The 19,465-nt window shown below is 34.2% G+C and overlaps 2 protein-coding genes and 1 pseudogene across 2 annotated transcripts; all 3 read right to left on the bottom strand.

Annotated features, from left to right (window-relative positions):
• The window catches only part of LOC140670709 (cytochrome c oxidase subunit 1-like), a 50,948-nt pseudogene extending 41,846 nt beyond the window's left edge, over nucleotides 1–9,102 (bottom strand).
• A 75-nt stretch (nucleotides 9,103–9,177) lies between these two features.
• On the bottom strand, nucleotides 9,178–9,528 carry LOC140670708 (uncharacterized). Its single transcript, XM_072901421.1, has one exon. It carries the CDS (start codon nucleotides 9,526–9,528, stop codon nucleotides 9,178–9,180), a length of 351 nt encoding a protein of 116 aa, XP_072757522.1.
• A 74-nt stretch (nucleotides 9,529–9,602) lies between these two features.
• Nucleotides 9,603–11,148, bottom strand: LOC140670707 (uncharacterized). The gene is made up of 3 exons (XM_072901420.1): nucleotides 10,766–11,148; nucleotides 10,127–10,463; nucleotides 9,603–10,052 (listed from the first exon to the last, which is right to left on the bottom strand). The coding sequence occupies exons 1-3, from the start codon at nucleotides 11,146–11,148 to the stop codon at nucleotides 9,603–9,605; spliced, it is 1,170 nt and encodes a 389-aa protein (XP_072757521.1).
• Nucleotides 11,149–19,465: the final 8,317 nt, after the last annotated feature.

Raw genomic sequence — 19,465 nt, 5'->3', positions numbered from 1 at the left:
AATAAATATAAATTAGTATAATATTTTTGAAAATTGACTATTAATCATTAGTTAAAATTAAATATGATAAGTAAATTTAATTTAAAAAAAGGTTATAAGTAAATTTAAATAAATAATTTAAATTAAATTTGTATTAGTAAAAATAATAAAAGAATTTATTAAAATTAAAGTAGTTATAAAGATTAATTAATAAATTAAATAATAAAATATTATAAATAAAATTATTATAAAAATTGATTTTTTAAAAATAATTAGTTATTATAGAATTAAAAAAGTATAATTAGTTAAAATAAAATTCAGAGGGAGAGAGTAATTTTATTTAAATTTAATAATTGACTATTTTAATTATATGTATTTATAAAAATAAAATATATTATTAAAATTAAAATTAAAAAACTTATCTATAAATAAAATAATTAATAATAATTAAAAATCTTATTTATATAAATTTAAGGAGAGTATTTTATAGAAAGTAAAAAAAGGTAAAAATTTAAGTTTTTATTTATATATACATTAATATTATTTAATAATTATTATTTAATGTTAATAAAATATTTTAATTATTTTTATAAATATATAATTAATTATATATATTTAAAATATTTAATTAACATTAATTATTTAATATTAATTAATTAAAACTTATTAATCATTATTTTTAATTTAAAATATTAAAAACCTAAAATATAGAAAAAAAAAATTATTTATTAATAAAATATTTTAATATATTTAAATAATTATTGATAATCAATAATAATGATAATAATATAAAAAAAGGGGGGGGGAAGATTATTTAATTTTTTTTTTTTATGTATATTATAAATTAAATTTTATATTCATATTAAATTTAAATTTAAATTATTTTTATAATTTGTTTTTAATAATTAATAAATATAATTACAAAATTAATTTTTTTTTTAAATTTATTTTATAATTTAAAGTATAAATAAAATTTTAAAAAATTATATAAAATTTAAATAATTTAATAATATATAAATTAGTATTTATAATAATTAATTAAATAAAAATTTATAATAGAAAATTATAATTTATTATTAATAAATAAAGTGCCAGCAATTGCGGTTTATACTTTAAATAAAAATAAATTTAAATAATTATATATAAATATAAAATATATAAATAAATAAATATATTTAACTAATTTATTTTTTTATGGTGAAATATGAATAGATATTAAAAGTTAAATAATTTTATTTAAATTAATAATAAAATTAAAAAAATTTATATAATAAATTAGGATTAGATACCCTATTATTTAAATGAAAATAAAATATAATTAAATATTAAATGTTAATCATTAAAAATAAAAAATTTGGCGGTATTTTATGATTTAGAGGAACTTGTTGATTAATTTGATAATCCACGAATAGAATTACTTAATTTAATTTTTATATATTGTTGTTGAAAAATTATATTAAAAGATTAATAATTTAAAAATTTAATTATAATTATAATTCAAATCAAAATGTAGAATAGTTAAGATTTAAATGAGTTACATTTAATTTAATTAATTGAAATAAATTTTTAAAGTTTTATAAATATTGAATTTAATTGTAAAGTTAAAAAAATATTTAAATTGAATTTTAATTAAAATATGTACAAATTGCCCGTCATTTTCATTAATAAAAATTTATGGAAAAAGTCGTAACAAAGTAAATATATTGGAAAATGTATTTAGAATAAAAAAAAATTTTAGTTTAAATAAAAATTTTTCATTTACATTGAAAAGATTAATTAAAAATTATTAAAATTTTATTATAATTAATAAATAAATTATTAATAATAAATAAATATAAGAAAAAATATTATAAATTATTAAATAAAATTATATTAAAAAAAAAAAAAGGTTTTAGTAAAAAATTTTAAAATAATTATTTTAATTTTAATGATAATGTAATGTAAATGAAATTAAAAAATTTTTAAAAGTAATTTTAGTTAAATGTACCTTTTGTATCAGGGTTTATTAAAAAAAATTATTGATAAATAAATTTCTCGAAAGAGAAAGAGTTAAATAAATAAATAAAATTTAATATAAAAAAATTATTTTTAATATTTATTTAGAGAAGATACTTTAATCAATTTTTTTGATATCTAATTTTTTTTTTTATATAAATTTAATTTAGATATAAATTTAAATATGTAAATTTTTATTAAAGTTTAAAATAATTTTTATTTACAATAAATATATTGATTTATATTAAAAATTTATGGGATAATCTATAAATTAATTTTAAAATTTAAAAAATTTATTAATATTATTTATAAAAATTTTATAAAAATGGTTTTAAAATTTAAAATTTTTTGAAAAAATTTAATAATTTATTTATTTTAGCATAGTTTAATTATAATTTTAAAATTAAAATAAATTTAATAAATTAAAAAAATATTTTTATTAATTTAAATTAAAAATAATAACAAACAAATTAAATTAAAATTAATTGAAGGAAAGTTATTACTTAAAGAAAATCTAAATGAAATTTTAAAATATATAAAAATTATAATAATAATTAATGGGATAAGTGTATAGAATATTAAATATGAAAATCAGATTAGGGTTTTAAAATAAATTAAAATTAATATTTATCCGGTTAATCGAAGAAAACATTTGGTTAATTGAAGAAAATCTTAATAAAATTTTAAAATTTATTGAATTAATTATTTTAAAGGCGGAGATAAATGCAGATGTTAAAATTATAAAATATAGTAAAAAAATTGGAGGGTTAATAAGTGAAATTATGTATAAAGGAATAATTTTTTGAATTGTTAAAAAAATAAATAATGAATATCAATCTAAAAAAATAGCTACAGAAGGGATTCATGAATGAAATGGGGGGATCCCTAATTTAATTATAATAGAGATAAAAAAATTGATTATAATAAAATTTATTTGTATATATATAAAATTATTAATAATTAAAGTTAACATTATTATTAAGGAAGCTAAAGCTTGAATGAGATAATATAAAAAAATAATTTTTTTATTTTTTAATTTAATTGATAAAAAACAAATGAATAAAAAATTATTAATTTCCATAATAATACAAATTATTAATAAATCGTATAAAAATAAAGAAATAAAAGAAAAATAAATTAAATAAGACATTAAAAAAAATTTTATGAATAAATTATGATGCATATAAATAAAATTAATTTTTTAGTTGTATTAAACTTTGAATAAATATTGAATATTAATATTATATTTTAATGTATTATAAAGCATAAAAATTTTTGAAATTTTTTGAGATAGTTTAAATCTATTAAATATAAAAAAATTAATTTAAATGAAAACATATATAAATTATGTATGATTTATTCTATCAAAATAATCCTTTTATCAGGCATATCATTAAATAAATTTTTAGTTATTAATAAAATTTAAATAGCAAAAATAATTAATTAAATAAGAGAAAGATAAAATTTCTATATTATGAACCTAAAAGCTTAGAGAATTAGCTTACTTACTTTAATTAAATAAATATAAATTAGTATAATATTTTTGAAAATTGACTATTAATCATTAGTTAAAATTAAATATGATAAGTAAATTTAATTTAAAAAAAGGTTATAAGTAAATTTAAATAAATAATTTAAATTAAATTTGTATTAGTAAAAATAATAAAAGAATTTATTAAAATTAAAGTAGTTATAAAGATTAATTAATAAATTAAATAATAAAATATTATAAATAAAATTATTATAAAAATTGATTTTTTAAAAATAATTAGTTATTATAGAATTAAAAAAGTATAATTAGTTAAAATAAAATTCAGAGGGAGAGAGTAATTTTATTTAAATTTAATAATTAACTATTTTAATTATATGTATTTATAAAAAAAAAATATATTATTAAAATTAAAATTAAAAAACTTATCTATAAATAAAATAATTAATAATAATTAAAAATCTTATTTACATAAATTTAAGGAGAGTATTTTATAGAAAGTAAAAAAAATTAAAAATTTAAGTTTTTATTTATATATACATTAATATTATTTAATAATTATTATTTAATGTTAATAAAATATTTTAATTATTTTTATAAATATATAATTAATTATATATATTTAAAATATTTAATTAACATTAATTATTTAATATTAATTAATTAAAACTTATTAATCATTATTTTTAATTTAAAATATTAAAAACCTAAAATATAGAAAAAAAAAATTATTTATTAATAAAATATTTTAATATATTTAAATAATTATTAATAATTAATAATAATGATAATAATATAAAAAAGGGAGGGGGGAATATTATTTAATTTTTATTTTTATGTATATTATAAATTAAATTTTATATTCATATTAAATTTAAATTTAAATTATTTTTATAATTTGTTTTTAATAATTAATAAATATAATTACAAAATTAATTTTTTTTTAAATTTATTTTATAATTTAAAGTATAAATAAAATTTTAAAAAATTATATAAAATTTAAATAATTTAATAATATATAAATTAGTATTTATAATAATTAATTAAATAAAAATTTATAATAGAAAATTATAATTTATTATTAATAAATAAAGTGCCAGCAATTGCGGTTTATACTTTAAATAAAAATAAATTTAAATAATTATATATAAATATAAAATATATAAATAAATAAATATATTTAACTAATTTATTTTTTTATGGTGAAATATGAATAGATATTAAAAGTTAAATAATTTTATTTAAATTAATAATAAAATTAAAAAAATTTATATAATAAATTAGGATTAGATACCCTATTATTTAAATGAAAATAAAATATAATTAAATATTAAATGTTAATCATTAAAAATAAAAAATTTGGCGGTATTTTATGATTTAGAGGAACTTGTTGATTAATTTGATATTCCACGAATAGAATTACTTAATTTAATTTTTATATATTGTTGTTGAAAAATTATATTAAAAGATTAATAATTTAAAAATTTAATTATAATTAAATTCAAATCAAAATGTAGAATAGTTAAGATTTAAATGAGTTACATTTAATTTAATTAATTGAAATAAATTTTTAAAGTTTTATAAATATTGAATTTAATTGTAAAGTTAAAAAAATATTTAAATTGAATTTTAATTAAAATATGTACAAATTGCCCGTCATTTTCATTAATAAAAATTTATGGAAAAAGTCGTAACAAAGTAAATATATTGGAAAATGTATTTAGAATAAAAAAAAATTTTAGTTTAAATAAAAATTTTTCATTTACATTGAAAAGATTAATTAAAAATTATTAAAATTTTATTATAATTAATAAATAAATTATTAATAATAAATAAATATAAGAAAAAATATTATAAATTATTAAATAAAATTATATTAAAAAAAAAAAAAGTTTTAGTAAAAAATTTTAAAATAATTATTTTAATTTTAATGATAATGTAATGTAAATGAAAATAAAAAAATTTTTAAAAGTAATTTTAGTTAAATGTACCTTTTGTATCTGGGTTTATTAAAAAAAATTATTGATAAATAAATTTCTCGAAAGAAAAAGAGTTAAATAAATAAATAAAATTTAATATAAAAAAATTATTTTTAATATTTATTTAGAGAAGATACTTTAATCAATTTTTTTGATATCTAATTTTTTTTTTATATAAATTTAATTTAGATATAAATTTAAATATGTAAATTTTTATTAAAGTTTAAAATAATTTTTATTTACAATAAATATATTGATTTATATTAAAAATTTATGGGATAATCTATAAATTAATTTTAAAATTTAAAAAATTTATTAATATTATTTATAAAAATTTTATAAAAATGGTTTTAAAATTTAAAATTTTTTGAAAAAATTTAATAATTTATTTATTTTAGCATAGTTTAATTATAATTTTAAAATTAAAATAAATTTAATAAATTAAAAAAATATTTTTATTAATTTAAATTAAAAATAATAACAAACAAATTAAATTAAAATTAATTGAAGGAAAGTTATTACTTAAAGAAAATCTAAATGAAATTTTAAAATATATAAAAATTATAATAATAATTAATGGGATAAGTGTATAGAATATTAAATATGAAAATCAGATTAGGGTTTTAAAATAAATTAAAATTAATATTTATCCGGTTAATCGAAGAAAACATTTGGTTAATTGAAGAAAATCTTAATAAAATTTTAAAATTTATTGAATTAATTATTTTAAGGGCGGAGATAAATGCAGATGTTAAAATTATAAAATATAGTAAAAAAATTGGAGGGTTAATAAGTGAAATTATGTATAAAGGAATAATTTTGTGAATTGTTAAAAAAATAAATAATGAATATCAATCTAAAAAAATAGCTACAGAAAGAAATTCATGAATGAAATGGGGGGATCCCTAATTTAATTATAATAGAGATAAAAAAATTGATTATAATAAAATTTATTTGTATATATATAAAATTATTAATAATTAAAGTTAACATTATTATTAAGGAAGCTAAAGCTTGAATGAGATAATATAAAAAAATAATTTTTTTATTTTTTAATTTAATTGATAAAAAACAAATGAATAAAAAATTATTAATTTCCATAATAATACAAATTATTAATAAATCGTATAAAAATAAAGAAATAAAAGAAAAATAAATTAAATAAGACATTAAAAAAAATTTTATGAATAAATTATGATGCATATAAATAAAATTAATTTTTTAGTTGTATTAAACTTTGAATAAATATTGAATATTAATATTATATTTTAATGTATTATGAAGCATAAAAATTTTTGAAATTTTTTGAGATAGTTTAAATCTATTAAATATAAAAAAATTAATTTAAATGAAAACATATATAAATTATGTATGATTTATTCTATCAAAATAATCCTTTTATCAGGCATATCATTAATAAATAAATTTTTAGTTATTAATAAAATTTAAATAGCAAAAAATAATTAATTAAATAAGAGAAAGATAAAATTTCTATATTTAGGGTATGAACCTAAAAGCTTAGAGAATTAGCTTACTTACTTTAATTAAATAAATATAAATTAGTATAATATTTTTGAAAATTGACTATTAATCATTAGTTAAAATTAAATATGATAAGTAAATTTAATTTAAAAAAAGGTTATAAGTAAATTTAAATAAATAATTTAAATTAAATTTGTATTAGTAAAAATAATAAAAGAATTTATTAAAATTAAAGTAGTTATAAAGATTAATTAATAAATTAAATAATAAAATATTATAAATAAAATTATTATAAAAATTGATTTTTTAAAAATAATTAGTTATTATAGAATTAAAAAAGTATAATTAGTTAAAATAAAATTCAGAGGGAGAAAGTAATTTTATTTAAATTTAATAATTGACTATTTTAATTATATGTATTTATAAAAAAAAAATATATTATTAAAATTAAAATTAAAAAACTTATCTATAAATAAAATAATTAATAATAATTAAAAATCTTATTTATATAAATTTAAGGAGAGTATTTTATAGAAAGTAAAAAAAAATTAAAAATTTAAGTTTTTATTTATATATACATTAATATTATTTAATAATTATTATTTAATGTTAATAAAAATATTTTAATTATTTTTATAAATATATAATTAATTATATATATTTAAAATATTTAATTAACATTAATTATTTAATATTAATTAATTAAAACTTATTAATCATTATTTTTAATTTAAAATATTAAAAACCTAAAATATAGAAAAAAAAAATTATTTATTAATAAAATATTTTAATATATTTAAATAATTATTAATAATTAATAATAATGATAATAATATAAAAAAGGGGGGGGGAATATTATTTAATTTTTTTTTTTATGTATATTATAAATTAAATTTTATATTCATATTAAATTTAAATTTAAATTATTTTCATAATTTGTTTTTAATAATTAATAAATATAATTACAAAATTAATTTTTTTTTAAATTTATTTTATAATTTAAAGTATAAATAAAATTTTAAAAAATTATATAAAATTTAAATAATTTAATAATATATAAATTAGTATTTATAATAATTAATTAAATAAAAATTTATAATAGAAAATTATAATTTATTATTAATAAATAAAGTGCCAGCAATTGCGGTTTATACTTTAAATAAAAATAAATTTAAATAATTATATATAAATATAAAATATATAAATAAATAAATATATTTAACTAATTTATTTTTTTATGGTGAAATATGAATAGATATTAAAAGTTAAATAATTTTATTTAAATTAATAATAAAATTAAAAAAATTTATATAATAAATTAGGATTAGATACCCTATTATTTAAATGAAAATAAAATATAATTAAATATTAAATGTTAATCATTAAAAATAAAAAATTTGGCGGTATTTTATGATTTAGAGGAACTTGTTGATTAATTTGATAATCCACGAATAGAATTACTTAATTTAATTTTTATATATTGTTGTTGAAAAATTATATTAAAAGATTAATAATTTAAAAATTTAATTATAATTATAATTCAAATCAAAATGTAGAATAGTTAAGATTTAAATGAGTTACATTTAATTTAATAAGGGGGATGGGCTAATAAGGGGGAGGGGAGCACTTGGTGGAGACATCCAATCCCCAACCATGCCCCCCTCTAATGTCATCTTCTCCTTTGAGGAGAGGGCGACTGGATTGTCCCCCCTCAATTGCTCGTCAAGGCCTTAGCTTCATTGTCAGTGGGGGTAGCCGATGCAAGGAGGGACCCAAGCTCCCATCGGAGTCACTCTCCTTCTCCTGTTTCTCCTCGCTGCTGTCATCTACAACAGCCGCTGCAGCGGCCGCAATCGCCGCTTCTGCCGCCGCCTCTTCTTGTCGGCGTATGCGCTCGGCCGCCTCCTTCTGCGTCATAACTTGTTCGCAGAAGAAGGCAATCGCCTTCCAGGATCTCTCATCACCCAACATCTTCGTAACCATGGTTGGCAACGAGAGGTCGTTGCCAACCACTGAACAGAGATCACGGCGCAGCGTGTCCCACGCCGGACACTTCTCCAGCGTGTGCCGCGCCGTGTCTCTCACCTCCTTACAATGGTGGCAGGCCGTGGTACCTTCCTTGCCGATTCGATACAGGTACTCACCAAAGCACCCATGCCCGGTGAGCACCTGTGTCATCCTAAAGGATACCTCACCTCGGGCCCTGTCTAACCATTCTTGTAGACAGGGCCGGACGGCCTCAACGCGGGTTCTTTAACCCGCAGTCTTCGGGTCAGATAGGTGGGCACTCCATCTCTCCACCATAGACCGCTGGGCGTGGATCCGGATGGTCTTCTTGACCCTGGCTGGTAGAGGGCCATGACCCCTCCTGAGCCCCCTTTCCCAATTATACCGCTCCGCGTACATTGCGGTCAGGAACTCCAAGGGGGGCGAACCCGCCAGGACCGTGGCCGCCGCATGGGACACCGTGCGGTAGGCCCTTATCACCCTCACGGCCATGCTGCGCTGTATGCGTCGGAACTTGTCCTTTGCATAACGCATGGCCACGAGATCCGTCGCCCATATTGGGCATTCATACAGGGCCACCGCATTTACGGTGCCCATGTATATACGGCGGACTCAACCATCCAGTCCCCCAAGGTTTGGCAGGAGCCTACCCAACGCCGTGGAGAAGCGCTTCACCTTGGGGCAAGGACATTGAAGTGGTGTCCAAACTTCCACTCGCCGTCCAGTAGGAGACCGAGATATTTAAGCCGGTTCCCCACCGAGATAGAAGTATCTCCCACCCGGATATGAGTCCTTGGCGGTTTCCCAGAGGATTTACTGTGAAAGTAAAGAGCCTCGGTTTTTTGAGCCGCCACTCTAAGACCCATACCAGTGATGCTTTGTACCACAACTGCCACCGCTGTCTCGGCCTTGGCTGCTGTATCCCCCAGCTGCTCCCCGCGGCCACCACTAATGTGTCGTCTGCATAGCAGATGGCGTGGCAGCCACGAGGGAGAGGAAGGCAAAGGACTCGGTTGTATGTGAGATTCCACAGTAGGGGTCCTAAGACTGACCCCTGCGGAACCCCGCATCGAATTTCCCGTCGGCATTGGAGTCCGTCTTGTGTGACGAACTCCAGGCTCCTATCCCGGAAATATTGTCTGATGATCTCCACAAGGTAGGGAGGGACCCTGTATTGCAACAAGGCATCCATTACTCTATCCCAGGGCAGGGTGTTGAAGGCGTTTGCGATATCTAGTAATACCGCAAGTGCCACCCCGCCCCCTTCCACGGCTTCTTCCGTAAGGGACGTAACACGACTAATCGCATCCACAGTCGAACGTCCCTCGCGGAAGCCATATTGCTCCTCGTGGAGACCACCCTCTCGGGATATATGTCGAACAAGTCGTTTTGCAATGATCCTCTCAAAGATCTTGCTGACCTCGTCCAGCAGGCATATTGGTCTATATGCCGACGGGGTTCCTTCTTCCTTGCCTTCCTTGGGGAGCAGGACCAATTTAGCCTGCTTCCATTGCTGGGGGAAAGCGCCATGTCTGAGGCATTTATTAAATATGTACCTCAGATGTTCTCCCAGAAAGTCCAGTGCCCAGACTCATATCTTTCCAAGCACGCCGTCAGGGCCAGGAGCTTTTCTTGATCCTATTCTTTTGACGGCGCGCTGAAGTTCGTTGCTGGATATCTCCTCGTCCTCCTCTAGTTCATAAGGTCCCCCCAGGCCGGGACCCCAGTTGAGTGTGGACTCCTAAACCACTAGCGGGAAGAGGGTGTCCACAACATTCCTGAGGACGGGAGTATCCAGGGATTCCGTGACGGGGGGCGTGTCCAGTTCCTATACTTATTCAGAACTATTCTGTATGGACGCCCCCATGGGTCCGTGTTGAGGGATGACAGTAGCTCATCCCAACAACTGGCCCTGGACTTCCTGATAGTGGCGCTAAGGGCGCATCTTGCGGCCCTATAGGCAGCCAAGGCCTCCTCTCGGATCTCCGGGTTTCTTCTTCTGGGAATACGAAAGAGGGTGCGTCGCGCCTGGACAGAGGAGCGCCTTAATTGCGCTATTTCCTCCGTCCACCAATAGACGGCGTGACGTGGGCGGAGGACCCTGGCGCGTGGCATGGCTGCGTCGCAGACTTCGCGCATAACGCCCCGCAACCATTCCACATCCAGGTTAATGTCCCGCCTTTCCTCTCCCTCCGGGATACCCCACAAAATGGTCATTAAGGCCTCTTCTAGTTTCTTGGGGTCCAGCTTTGTGAGGGTCCACCTACCTGTGTCCCCGCCTCGAGGTGGGTGATGTACCCAGTAATGCACGGCGTCCAGGACAAATTCAATGTATTAGTGGTCCGAAAAGGTTTCCCCTCTCGAGTCACCCACCACGCGCCATCCTCGCACCATCCTCTTTGCCCCCTTGGAGCCGATCGTTATATCCACGATCGACTCCTCTTGGGGCCAGACACATGTGCTCACTCGGCCTTCGTTAATAACGTGAAGGCCGAGCGAATTCACCCACCTCACCAGGGTAGTTCCCCTGGTGTCCTGCCTCGACTCACCCAGTGCCGGAGACTTGACGTTAAAGTCTCCAGCTATTATGAGTGGATCGGCAGGGAGTATGTTTCTGACAACATCCCCCACCTGTTCAAGGAGTGAGTCAAACTGGGCAGGACTTCAACTAGGGGGGACATAGCAACTAATTATTGTTGTGGACCCCCACTTTGCTGCAACATATCCGTTCCCCTTTCCAATACATTTGAGAGGGGGGGTGTTATTTGTTGCAGCACCGACCTCGATTGCCGCCGTGCTTCTTGCATTCCCCAGCCACGTAAGCTTTGCTGAGATCTTATAGGGCTCAGCAACAATGGCCAGCCCGATGCCACGCTCAGCCAGGCTCTGATAAAAGAGATTCTGTGCCTGACTGGCGTGGTTTAGGTTAGCTTGGAGGAACCTGACCGCCATTTATTTTGGGTGATCAAGCTCCTCCGGCTTTGCCTCTATCTGCGTACCCTCCCCATCATCTTTCGGCAGAGGGGTATCCTCGGGCTTTTTTTTAGAGCCTTTCCTTGGTACCCTCTGCTCGAGGGGTTCCCCCTCTTATCACCCCCTCTTTATCCGCGAGGACCTCTCGCATTCGGCTCGCCAACGCATCCGCCTTTTTTTTGTTGTCCGGACCCCCAACCTCAAATAGTTGGACACCGGTAACTGCCTTTCTGGCCTTCAGGCCATTAATTTCGAGACTGGCGAGATCTATACTGTCCATCGCCAGTCTCAGATTCTCCTTGTATTGGCCGGATGGGCATGTAAGCACCATCGCAGTTGTACGGGGGACTCTCCTACGTCCATTTTCCCTCCCCTCTTTTTTGGTTGGGAGGGAGGATTGGACGTCGCAGGCTTAGGTTGAGGGCCCTGTGGTTTATTGCCTGGCTCCTTTGCCTTCGCCTTAACATTCGTGGTTGCCGGAGCCCGATTGTCACCTTTTTTGGTGGTTTTTTTGCGAGCTTTACGCTCTACCACCTCCGACCATGTCTCCTTTTTCCCTGTGAGCGGGGGAGGCGAAAGTGTTGTCTTTTCGGTGGGTTTCGCCTTACCCTTGAGGGCTTGTGTCTGCCCTTCGACAGGGCCTTGTCGGCCCCTTTTGGGTTTGGAGAAGGCAGCTTTTCCTTTTTTTTTGGGAGGCGGCTGGGGTCCCGCTTTCAGTGGATCTTGCCCTCCGCGGGCCTTTTCCCCTTTCCTCCTCCTCTTTCCACCCTCTCGCGGTCCCTCCGTTTTTGCGTCAGGGGCCGTGGGAGCGGGTCCCACGTGATTCTGCTCTTGTCTTCCCCGGGGATTAGAGGCCTTAGCCTCCTCTCCAGCGGTAGACGGGACAGGAAGCGGAGCCGGAACAAGCTTTTTTGGAGCAACCACCGCTCCAGAGAGCCTTAGCGTCTCCATCTGCTTCGCGATGGGATCCAGGAGTGCTAGAACTGCATCCTTTTGGTCCATCAGCTCATTATATTTTGCCCTCAGCTCCTCGGGCAGATTCGGAGGGAAGGCCTTCGATGGCCGCGGTACCCCTTTGATCGTCGATCCCGCCTGTCTTACGGGACCTGTCCTTGCCGGGGGGACTGCTGTGTCCATCTTCATATCCTCCCTTATATCCTTTTCCCCCTGTATAGGAAGGGGAGAGGGGGCAGTCCCTCCCGCTAAACAAGGAGAGGTGGGATTCCGATAATCCTCCTCATCCGACCTCACCACCAGCCTCTTCCTTCTTGTGTTCTTGGGTAATGTCCCTAGATGAGGAAGAGTATGGGGCGGGTAAAAATACAAGGGGAGGAAGAGGAGCTTTCTAGTTCGCACCTCCCTTTTCAACTCCGCATTTTCCTCCCGGAGCTTTGTCAGTTCCTTACGGAATTCTTTAAGCTCAGGGTTCTCTCCCTCCCTGATTTGTCTGGCCATAACTGTTGTAGCTGCTCTCAGCAGGACTACAGTGTCTTTGACCTTCCTGACCAGAAACCCTTTCATTCCGTTGGAGCAGTCCGCCACCTTATATAGGATGGTGGAATGCTCCATGAGTTGCGCCGCAATTACCTCGGTGGATTCCAGCAAGAGCAACTCTTCCATCTCCTTTTCATCGTTGAGGAGACGTTTCCACCTCGCTGATTTAGAAGGATCCGGAAGCAGCGACTCTGCCGCCCTTCTATCTCTCTTCTCTTCTTTTCTGCGTCTTTGAGCTTCCTTCTTTTTTTGGCGCCTTCCGACATGTTTGCCGATGACCGGTTGATGGCCTTTGCCCCGTTTCTCCTTTTGCTCCTCGACTATATTTTCTGCCACCGAACTGGTGACAGAAATATTGTCATTCTCCTCTGCGATCTTATCGCGGATCTCCTCGCCATCTATGGAGTCTGCCTCCATATTCTCATCATGAGCGGAAGTCCTCTCCTTCTTGAGCCAGGAATGGTTGTATCCCAGCACACGTGCAGAAAAATCTTCCGCAGCTGGCCTGACCTCGTTGTCCTTCGCACTCATCAACGGGGATGGAGGGGGGTCATGCCTCATCCCACTCGTGCTTGGAAGTGGGTTCTCCATCGTCCCTTCGGTTTCCTTCCGACGGGTGAGGGGGAGTTGGAAGTTAACATCTTCAATCCTAGTGATGCGCAACTTCTCCATCCTAACCACGTGTTCTCTGTTTGTTGCAGAGGCTAACCTCGCACTGCTCCTGTAGGGAACCTGACGTGGACGCGTTGGCCTAAGCGTCATCCTAACCGAAGAGGAATCTTCGGATATATCGCCCGAACGCAACGGACAGGTGGACCGCGACCAGATTCTTTCCCCAGCGTTTTTTCCCTCCTCGTTGTTATTATTTTTTTTATTTATAATATTATTTATTGATGGGTCCATTTGAAAATAATCCCACTTTCCCCTTGCAGCTCTCCATTTATTTATTTAGGGGATCTCTCTATCGATCCTTTTCGGTCATTTCTTTGAACATCGATTTCAATGTTTAAAACATTTTTTTCGTTCCGCGGCCCTCTTATGACTGGTCGGGCAATTATTGCTTTATCTTTATAGGAGGTAAAGACGTGGAGCCGACAGTGCGTAGCGGCGTTATTTGTTTCTTTCTTAAGATTATGCAGCTGTATTTGTCGATTTATTCATTTAGAGGATCTCACTATCGGTCCTTTTCGGTCGTTTCTTTTGACATCGTTTTTAAATAATGTTTTAAAATATTTTTCGTCGCGCGATCCTTTTTATGATTAGTCGGGCGATTATTGCTTCATTTTCGGGAGGAAAAACGTGAAGCCGACAGTGCGTAGCGGCATTATTTGTTTCTTTCTTAAGATTATGCAGCTGTGTTTGTCTGTTTCGTTGTTTAGAGGATTTCGTTATTGATCTCTTCCGGTATTTGTTTAGATATCGTTTTTAATGGGTCTAAACATTATTTAATGGTAATGGTTCTCTTCTATTGCGCGACCCGTTTTTTGTGACCGATCGGACGATTATTGTTTATTTCGTGGAGGGGGGGGGGGGAAACGTGGAGCCGACAGAACGTAACATATTTATTATTTATATTTATAGTCAAATATACATGATAATACCCACCCACTGTGCGAAACGTTATTCTTCAGCGCAAACATCCGTACTGTCGGCGTATATGTTTTCATTTAGCAAAAATTTTATCTCACGCTTTGTCGTATAGATTTGTAACCGAATATTTGTATCGATTTCATCGTACGACAACCACTTACGGCGCTCGAGAAAGCACGTGGGGACGCGATTTTTAATAATTTTTAGCAGCCTTACATTGACGCTTGCAAAATTACGCCAGAAATACTCCCCTCCTCATTACGGTTTGCGATATTACAAATTGCTCGCAGTACTTTGAATAGTTTAGTATCGCATCAGTTGTCCGTACATAAGGTTGTGCTAAAAAATGTGCTCCACAAAAGAAACCAACAAGATGAATTTTTACATTCCGATTGAGAACGGTGAAATTTAATAAAAAAATGTAAGTTTTATTTATTTTCTAAATATTATTTTTTAATATATATTTTAATATTTTATATAGCGTTTCATCTCATCGTGCGGTTTGCATACTTGGTTATACCTTAACCCCGACATCTTACAAATATTTGGAGATTGGAATAAGCGTTGGAGCTATGTCTTATGTGGAATTGATACTTGGTGATAACCGAGGCAATCGAGTAGTATTGCCTATCGTACTCTGGCACTTATTGATGCAGAAACGTACAGACATTGAACGATATGTACAATTGACTGAAAGTCAGCCATTATAGATCTGCGATCTATCTATCCAAATGATTAAATTAAACGGATCGAGGATTGTTAAATTAACATTATCTAATAAGTCTTTGTATATGCAACCTTAAACATTATTACATTTATTCAATTTTGAAAATTATATCGATCATATGCATTCATGGTTGTGTCAAAATACACATCTCGTGAATAAAAAGTTTAAACAATTTTGTAACGTTTTGCAACGTAACAATATTATTAATGTAAATGATGCTGTGAAAGCGATTCGCGAGGTTAGGTTAGGTTAGGTTCCTCCCCCCGGTGCAAACAGTTGCACCCCCGCCCACACCCTTTCCCGACCAGGATGCAATTCGCATCCTTATTAGAGAGGAAGTGGCTCGGGCTCTCCATGAGAAGCCGAGTTACACTGGAGAGAAAGATCCCAATAGGGTTCCCAAGGTGGGAGAGAAAAGGGAGACAAAGGAGAAAAAGGGACAGGAGCAGGAGTGGAGAGAGGTAAAGAAAAAAAGGAAGTCGGGGAAGGGTAACGGAGAGGTCCGACCCAGTAACACTGAGGGCGGAAAAGATGGGAAGGAGAGGAGAGGGGGTGGCGATAAGATCAAAAAAGATCTACAAGACAGCCCTCTGAGATGTTTCAGGTGCCTCACAATGGAGCATCTGAGCACCTCCTGCCGCTCTGGAGTGGACCGTGGTAACAGGTGTTACACCTGTTAACCGGTGTGGTACACCTGTAACACCACTCCATGGTGGGATGCAGATCGGCCCCCAGGTGCCCCTTATGTGGGGACCTGGGGGTCGACGACGGTCATACTCTGGGTGGGGAGAACTATGTTCCGTCCCCCCTCGAGCGGAGAATAGGGGGAGGTGGAACACACCTCTCCCTCTGTCATCCCCCAATAAAGGGGGATGACGGTCAAGTGGGGGAGTAGGAAGGGGTAAGACATAGTCTTTTCCCCTCTCCCCCACGGGGCAGTGAACTCGGGGGGTCTTTTACCCTCCTCGCCCCAAAACGGCTTTCAATCAGGCCATTAGCGGGGGCGGTGAGAGTCATATTCTCACCTCTCCCAGGGGTCAAGGGGAAGTGGGTGCGGGAACACCCACTCCCCATTGCACCTTGGCCCCAGGGAAGGCGGCGGGGTTGCGTGGTGGTCCCGCAACGCCGCCGTTAATGCGTCACTGAAGTTTCTCTCAGTGACGCATTAAAAGGCAGGAATCTCTTCCGACCATCTGGGGGAGAAAGGCGGGGGTGGGTCCTGGTTGAATGCTAACGCGACACCAGAGCCCACCCGCCAACCGCCGAGAGGACCACCGTCTGGTTTTAGCGGGTATACCCCGTTAAATAGGGGAAGTACCACATACCCCCGGGGAGTTCCCGCCTCTCGGGGGATGCGTAACGCATTTTCAGACGAAAAAAAAAAAAAAAAAAGGTTAGGTTAAGTTCCTCCTCGTCGTGCGCCACCTTGTCGTGGTGAGAAGGCTTAACCCTGAAACCCCATGGAACACCCACACGGCTCCGGCCAAGTTGGGATAACTTCCGAGGTGGAAGGGGAACTAAGAGCGCACCGTACCCTTAGTAAGGGTACAAGGGGAGCCCAGCGATTCCCTTAAGGACTGCGCCCACCCCCTTGGGGGTGGTTTAAAGCGCGAACCCAATCGCTGGTAGGGGTAGGCGGCCCTAAGTGCAATCGCCCGGTGGTACGGCACCGTTGGGGGAGGACTGCTCCTCGCCCGTGACACACTGCTGGGTGCTCCTGGCACATAAGGGTTTCCGCGCGTGTGGGTGTTCCCGCCGTGCGGCGTCCCTCGGGGGGATGTGGGTGCTGGTATGGGCTGGCGTCCCACAATCGTGGGGCTCCATCTCGCGTGCAGGCGGCTCAGTGGGTTCTACCCCTGAGTGCGCGCCGCGAGGAGAGCGGACGGGCCGATGGATCTCCGGAACTCCCGGACCCATCGGGCCGGGCCTCTTCCGAGCCGCTCGAACGTTTTCCGAGGACGGGGTCGGGGAGGCGGAGGAAGGCCGGCGCGGGCCGCACGGGCATAGCCCAACGGCGCCGGGTCGGCCCGGCCGTCGGAGCCGCTCGGACGTATTCCGAGGCAGGGTTCGACGGCGGGATGGAGCCCGACGGTGCATCGCGACCGTTTCCCTTCCGAAGCGGTGCATCGTCGGGGCCCTTTGGCGGGAGGTAACTTCCGTCAAGGACGCGTGCAAGCTGGTCGCCATGACGGGTAAGACTGGGCCGGGGAGCGGCGACCCAGTCCCAACCGTCCATGGGGCCCCCCGGGTGGCACCACCCGCTGCGGTATCCCGGAGGTCGGAGGCCGGGAACTCCCGAAAGCCCATGGAGGCGTCAAAACCTCCATGGGTGAGTAAGAGGCCGGGGACCAGTGCCGGGGATGTATGTCCCCCGGCCCGTGTTGTATGTCACCCCCCCGGGGGAACTTGGGGCCCTGTCGTGGAGTGTTGCCGGTCATGTTTCGGGACACTCTGCGGCAGGTGAGGGTACACCCTGGGTGACGGAGCCGCAGCGGGGAGCGGGAATTAACGAAGAAATGAAGTCATTATCAAAAACAAATATGGAGACGGGCGTAAAGAGAAACACTGCGAGTCTCGCGGGAAGAAAAGGAAGGAGAGCCTCGGTCGGGGCGACCGCTAGTGTCCTGTGGTCAGGGGAACTAGGTTACTGACCGACCTGGAAAAAGCGACTCTAGACCCGGTCTTGAGAAAGATGAGGGCGAGACCGCTTAAAAAGGAGAGAAGCGAGAGCAAGAAAGAAAGGACCGGTGAGGTTATCGAGGTGGAGGATGATTCCGACGTTGACGGTTCGGAATCGGCCGGCTCGACGAACTCACAGAGCGATACCGGGTCCTTCCTCTTTGAAAAGAGGAAACAAGGTCGTCCGATAACCACGGGCGAATATGAGGTGAAAAAGACTATGGACCGGATCAAACAGGTTCAGGAAGAACTGGCTCTGTTCCAATGGGTCTATGACAGGTCTGCTCTACCAGGGGAAAGGAATAAAGCCTGGAAAAAGCTAAAATCGCAAAAGGAAATTGAGGAGGAATTGAAAAATTCTCCGGCAGCTGATGTCTGCGCAGAGATTCTCACCGCAACACAGGCGGTGGAGAAGGTGGCGAAGGTCTCCAAGAATCTCAAAGGAGACCTCGTCTGGCTTCTTAAGGAAGCCGTGCTGGTGACCTCTGCGGGGGCGGTTACCCTAGCCAGTAGGGGAAGCATGTCCTCCGATAAAGTAAGGAGGCAATTGGAGAAGAGTAAGGCTCAGTTTGGGGCCCTCATTGAGGAAAATACCAAACTGAGAAGGGACGTCGAAGAACTGAAGGGAGCGAGCGGTTCCCTTCAGCGCCAGATGGAGGAGTTGACGCGGAGAGAGACCGCGCTTAAAGAGGAGAATGCACTCCTAAGGAAAAGAGTGGAAGAAGGAACGCCTATCAGGAGGAAAGAACCTTCCCTGGAGGTGGCTCCAAGTACCCCTACCCCTGCCCCTCGTACGAGGAGCAGAAAGGGTACGGGAGTAATTAATTATGCGGAAGAAGGCTCCAGCGAAGAGATGGAGACCGAACCGCTCCTGGGGAAAGGGGCCCCAGAAACCGATTCGGTGGTTCCTAAATCCATGGGGACAAACACATCCCCCGCGGGATCATACAAAGGAGGGAAGTTCCTAAATATAAAAGGAAAGGTGGGACCTGACAAAAGGGAAGGGAAAAATAAAAGAAAAAACAGAAAAAAGGGGGCGGCAAGGAAATTGGAGGTACCGCAACCCCAAGG

This window comes from Anoplolepis gracilipes, chromosome 10 (assembly GCF_047496725.1).
Source record: "Anoplolepis gracilipes chromosome 10, ASM4749672v1, whole genome shotgun sequence".
Lineage (NCBI taxonomy): Eukaryota > Metazoa > Arthropoda > Insecta > Hymenoptera > Formicidae > Anoplolepis > Anoplolepis gracilipes.
The sequence above is the reverse complement of the archived record's forward strand: the minus strand, read 5'-3'. Positions and strand labels throughout refer to the sequence as shown.

Bases quoted from the DNA above. Each gene is read 5' to 3' on its own strand.
- LOC140670707 (XM_072901420.1), bottom strand. From the start codon at position 11,148: ATGACCATTTTGTGGGGTATCCCGGAGGGAGAGGAAAGGCGGGACATT. The intron at 10,464-10,765 runs GTATAGGAACTG...TAAATGCCTCAG, and splicing joins TACAGAATAGTTCTGAATAA to ACATGGCGCTTTCCCCCAGC. The intron at 10,053-10,126 runs GTAATGGATGCC...TTTCCGGGATAG, and splicing joins ACACCCTGCCCTGGGATAGA to GAGCCTGGAGTTCGTCACAC.
- LOC140670708 (XM_072901421.1), bottom strand. From the start codon at position 9,528: ATGGGCACCGTAAATGCGGTGGCCCTGTATGAATGCCCAATATGGGCG.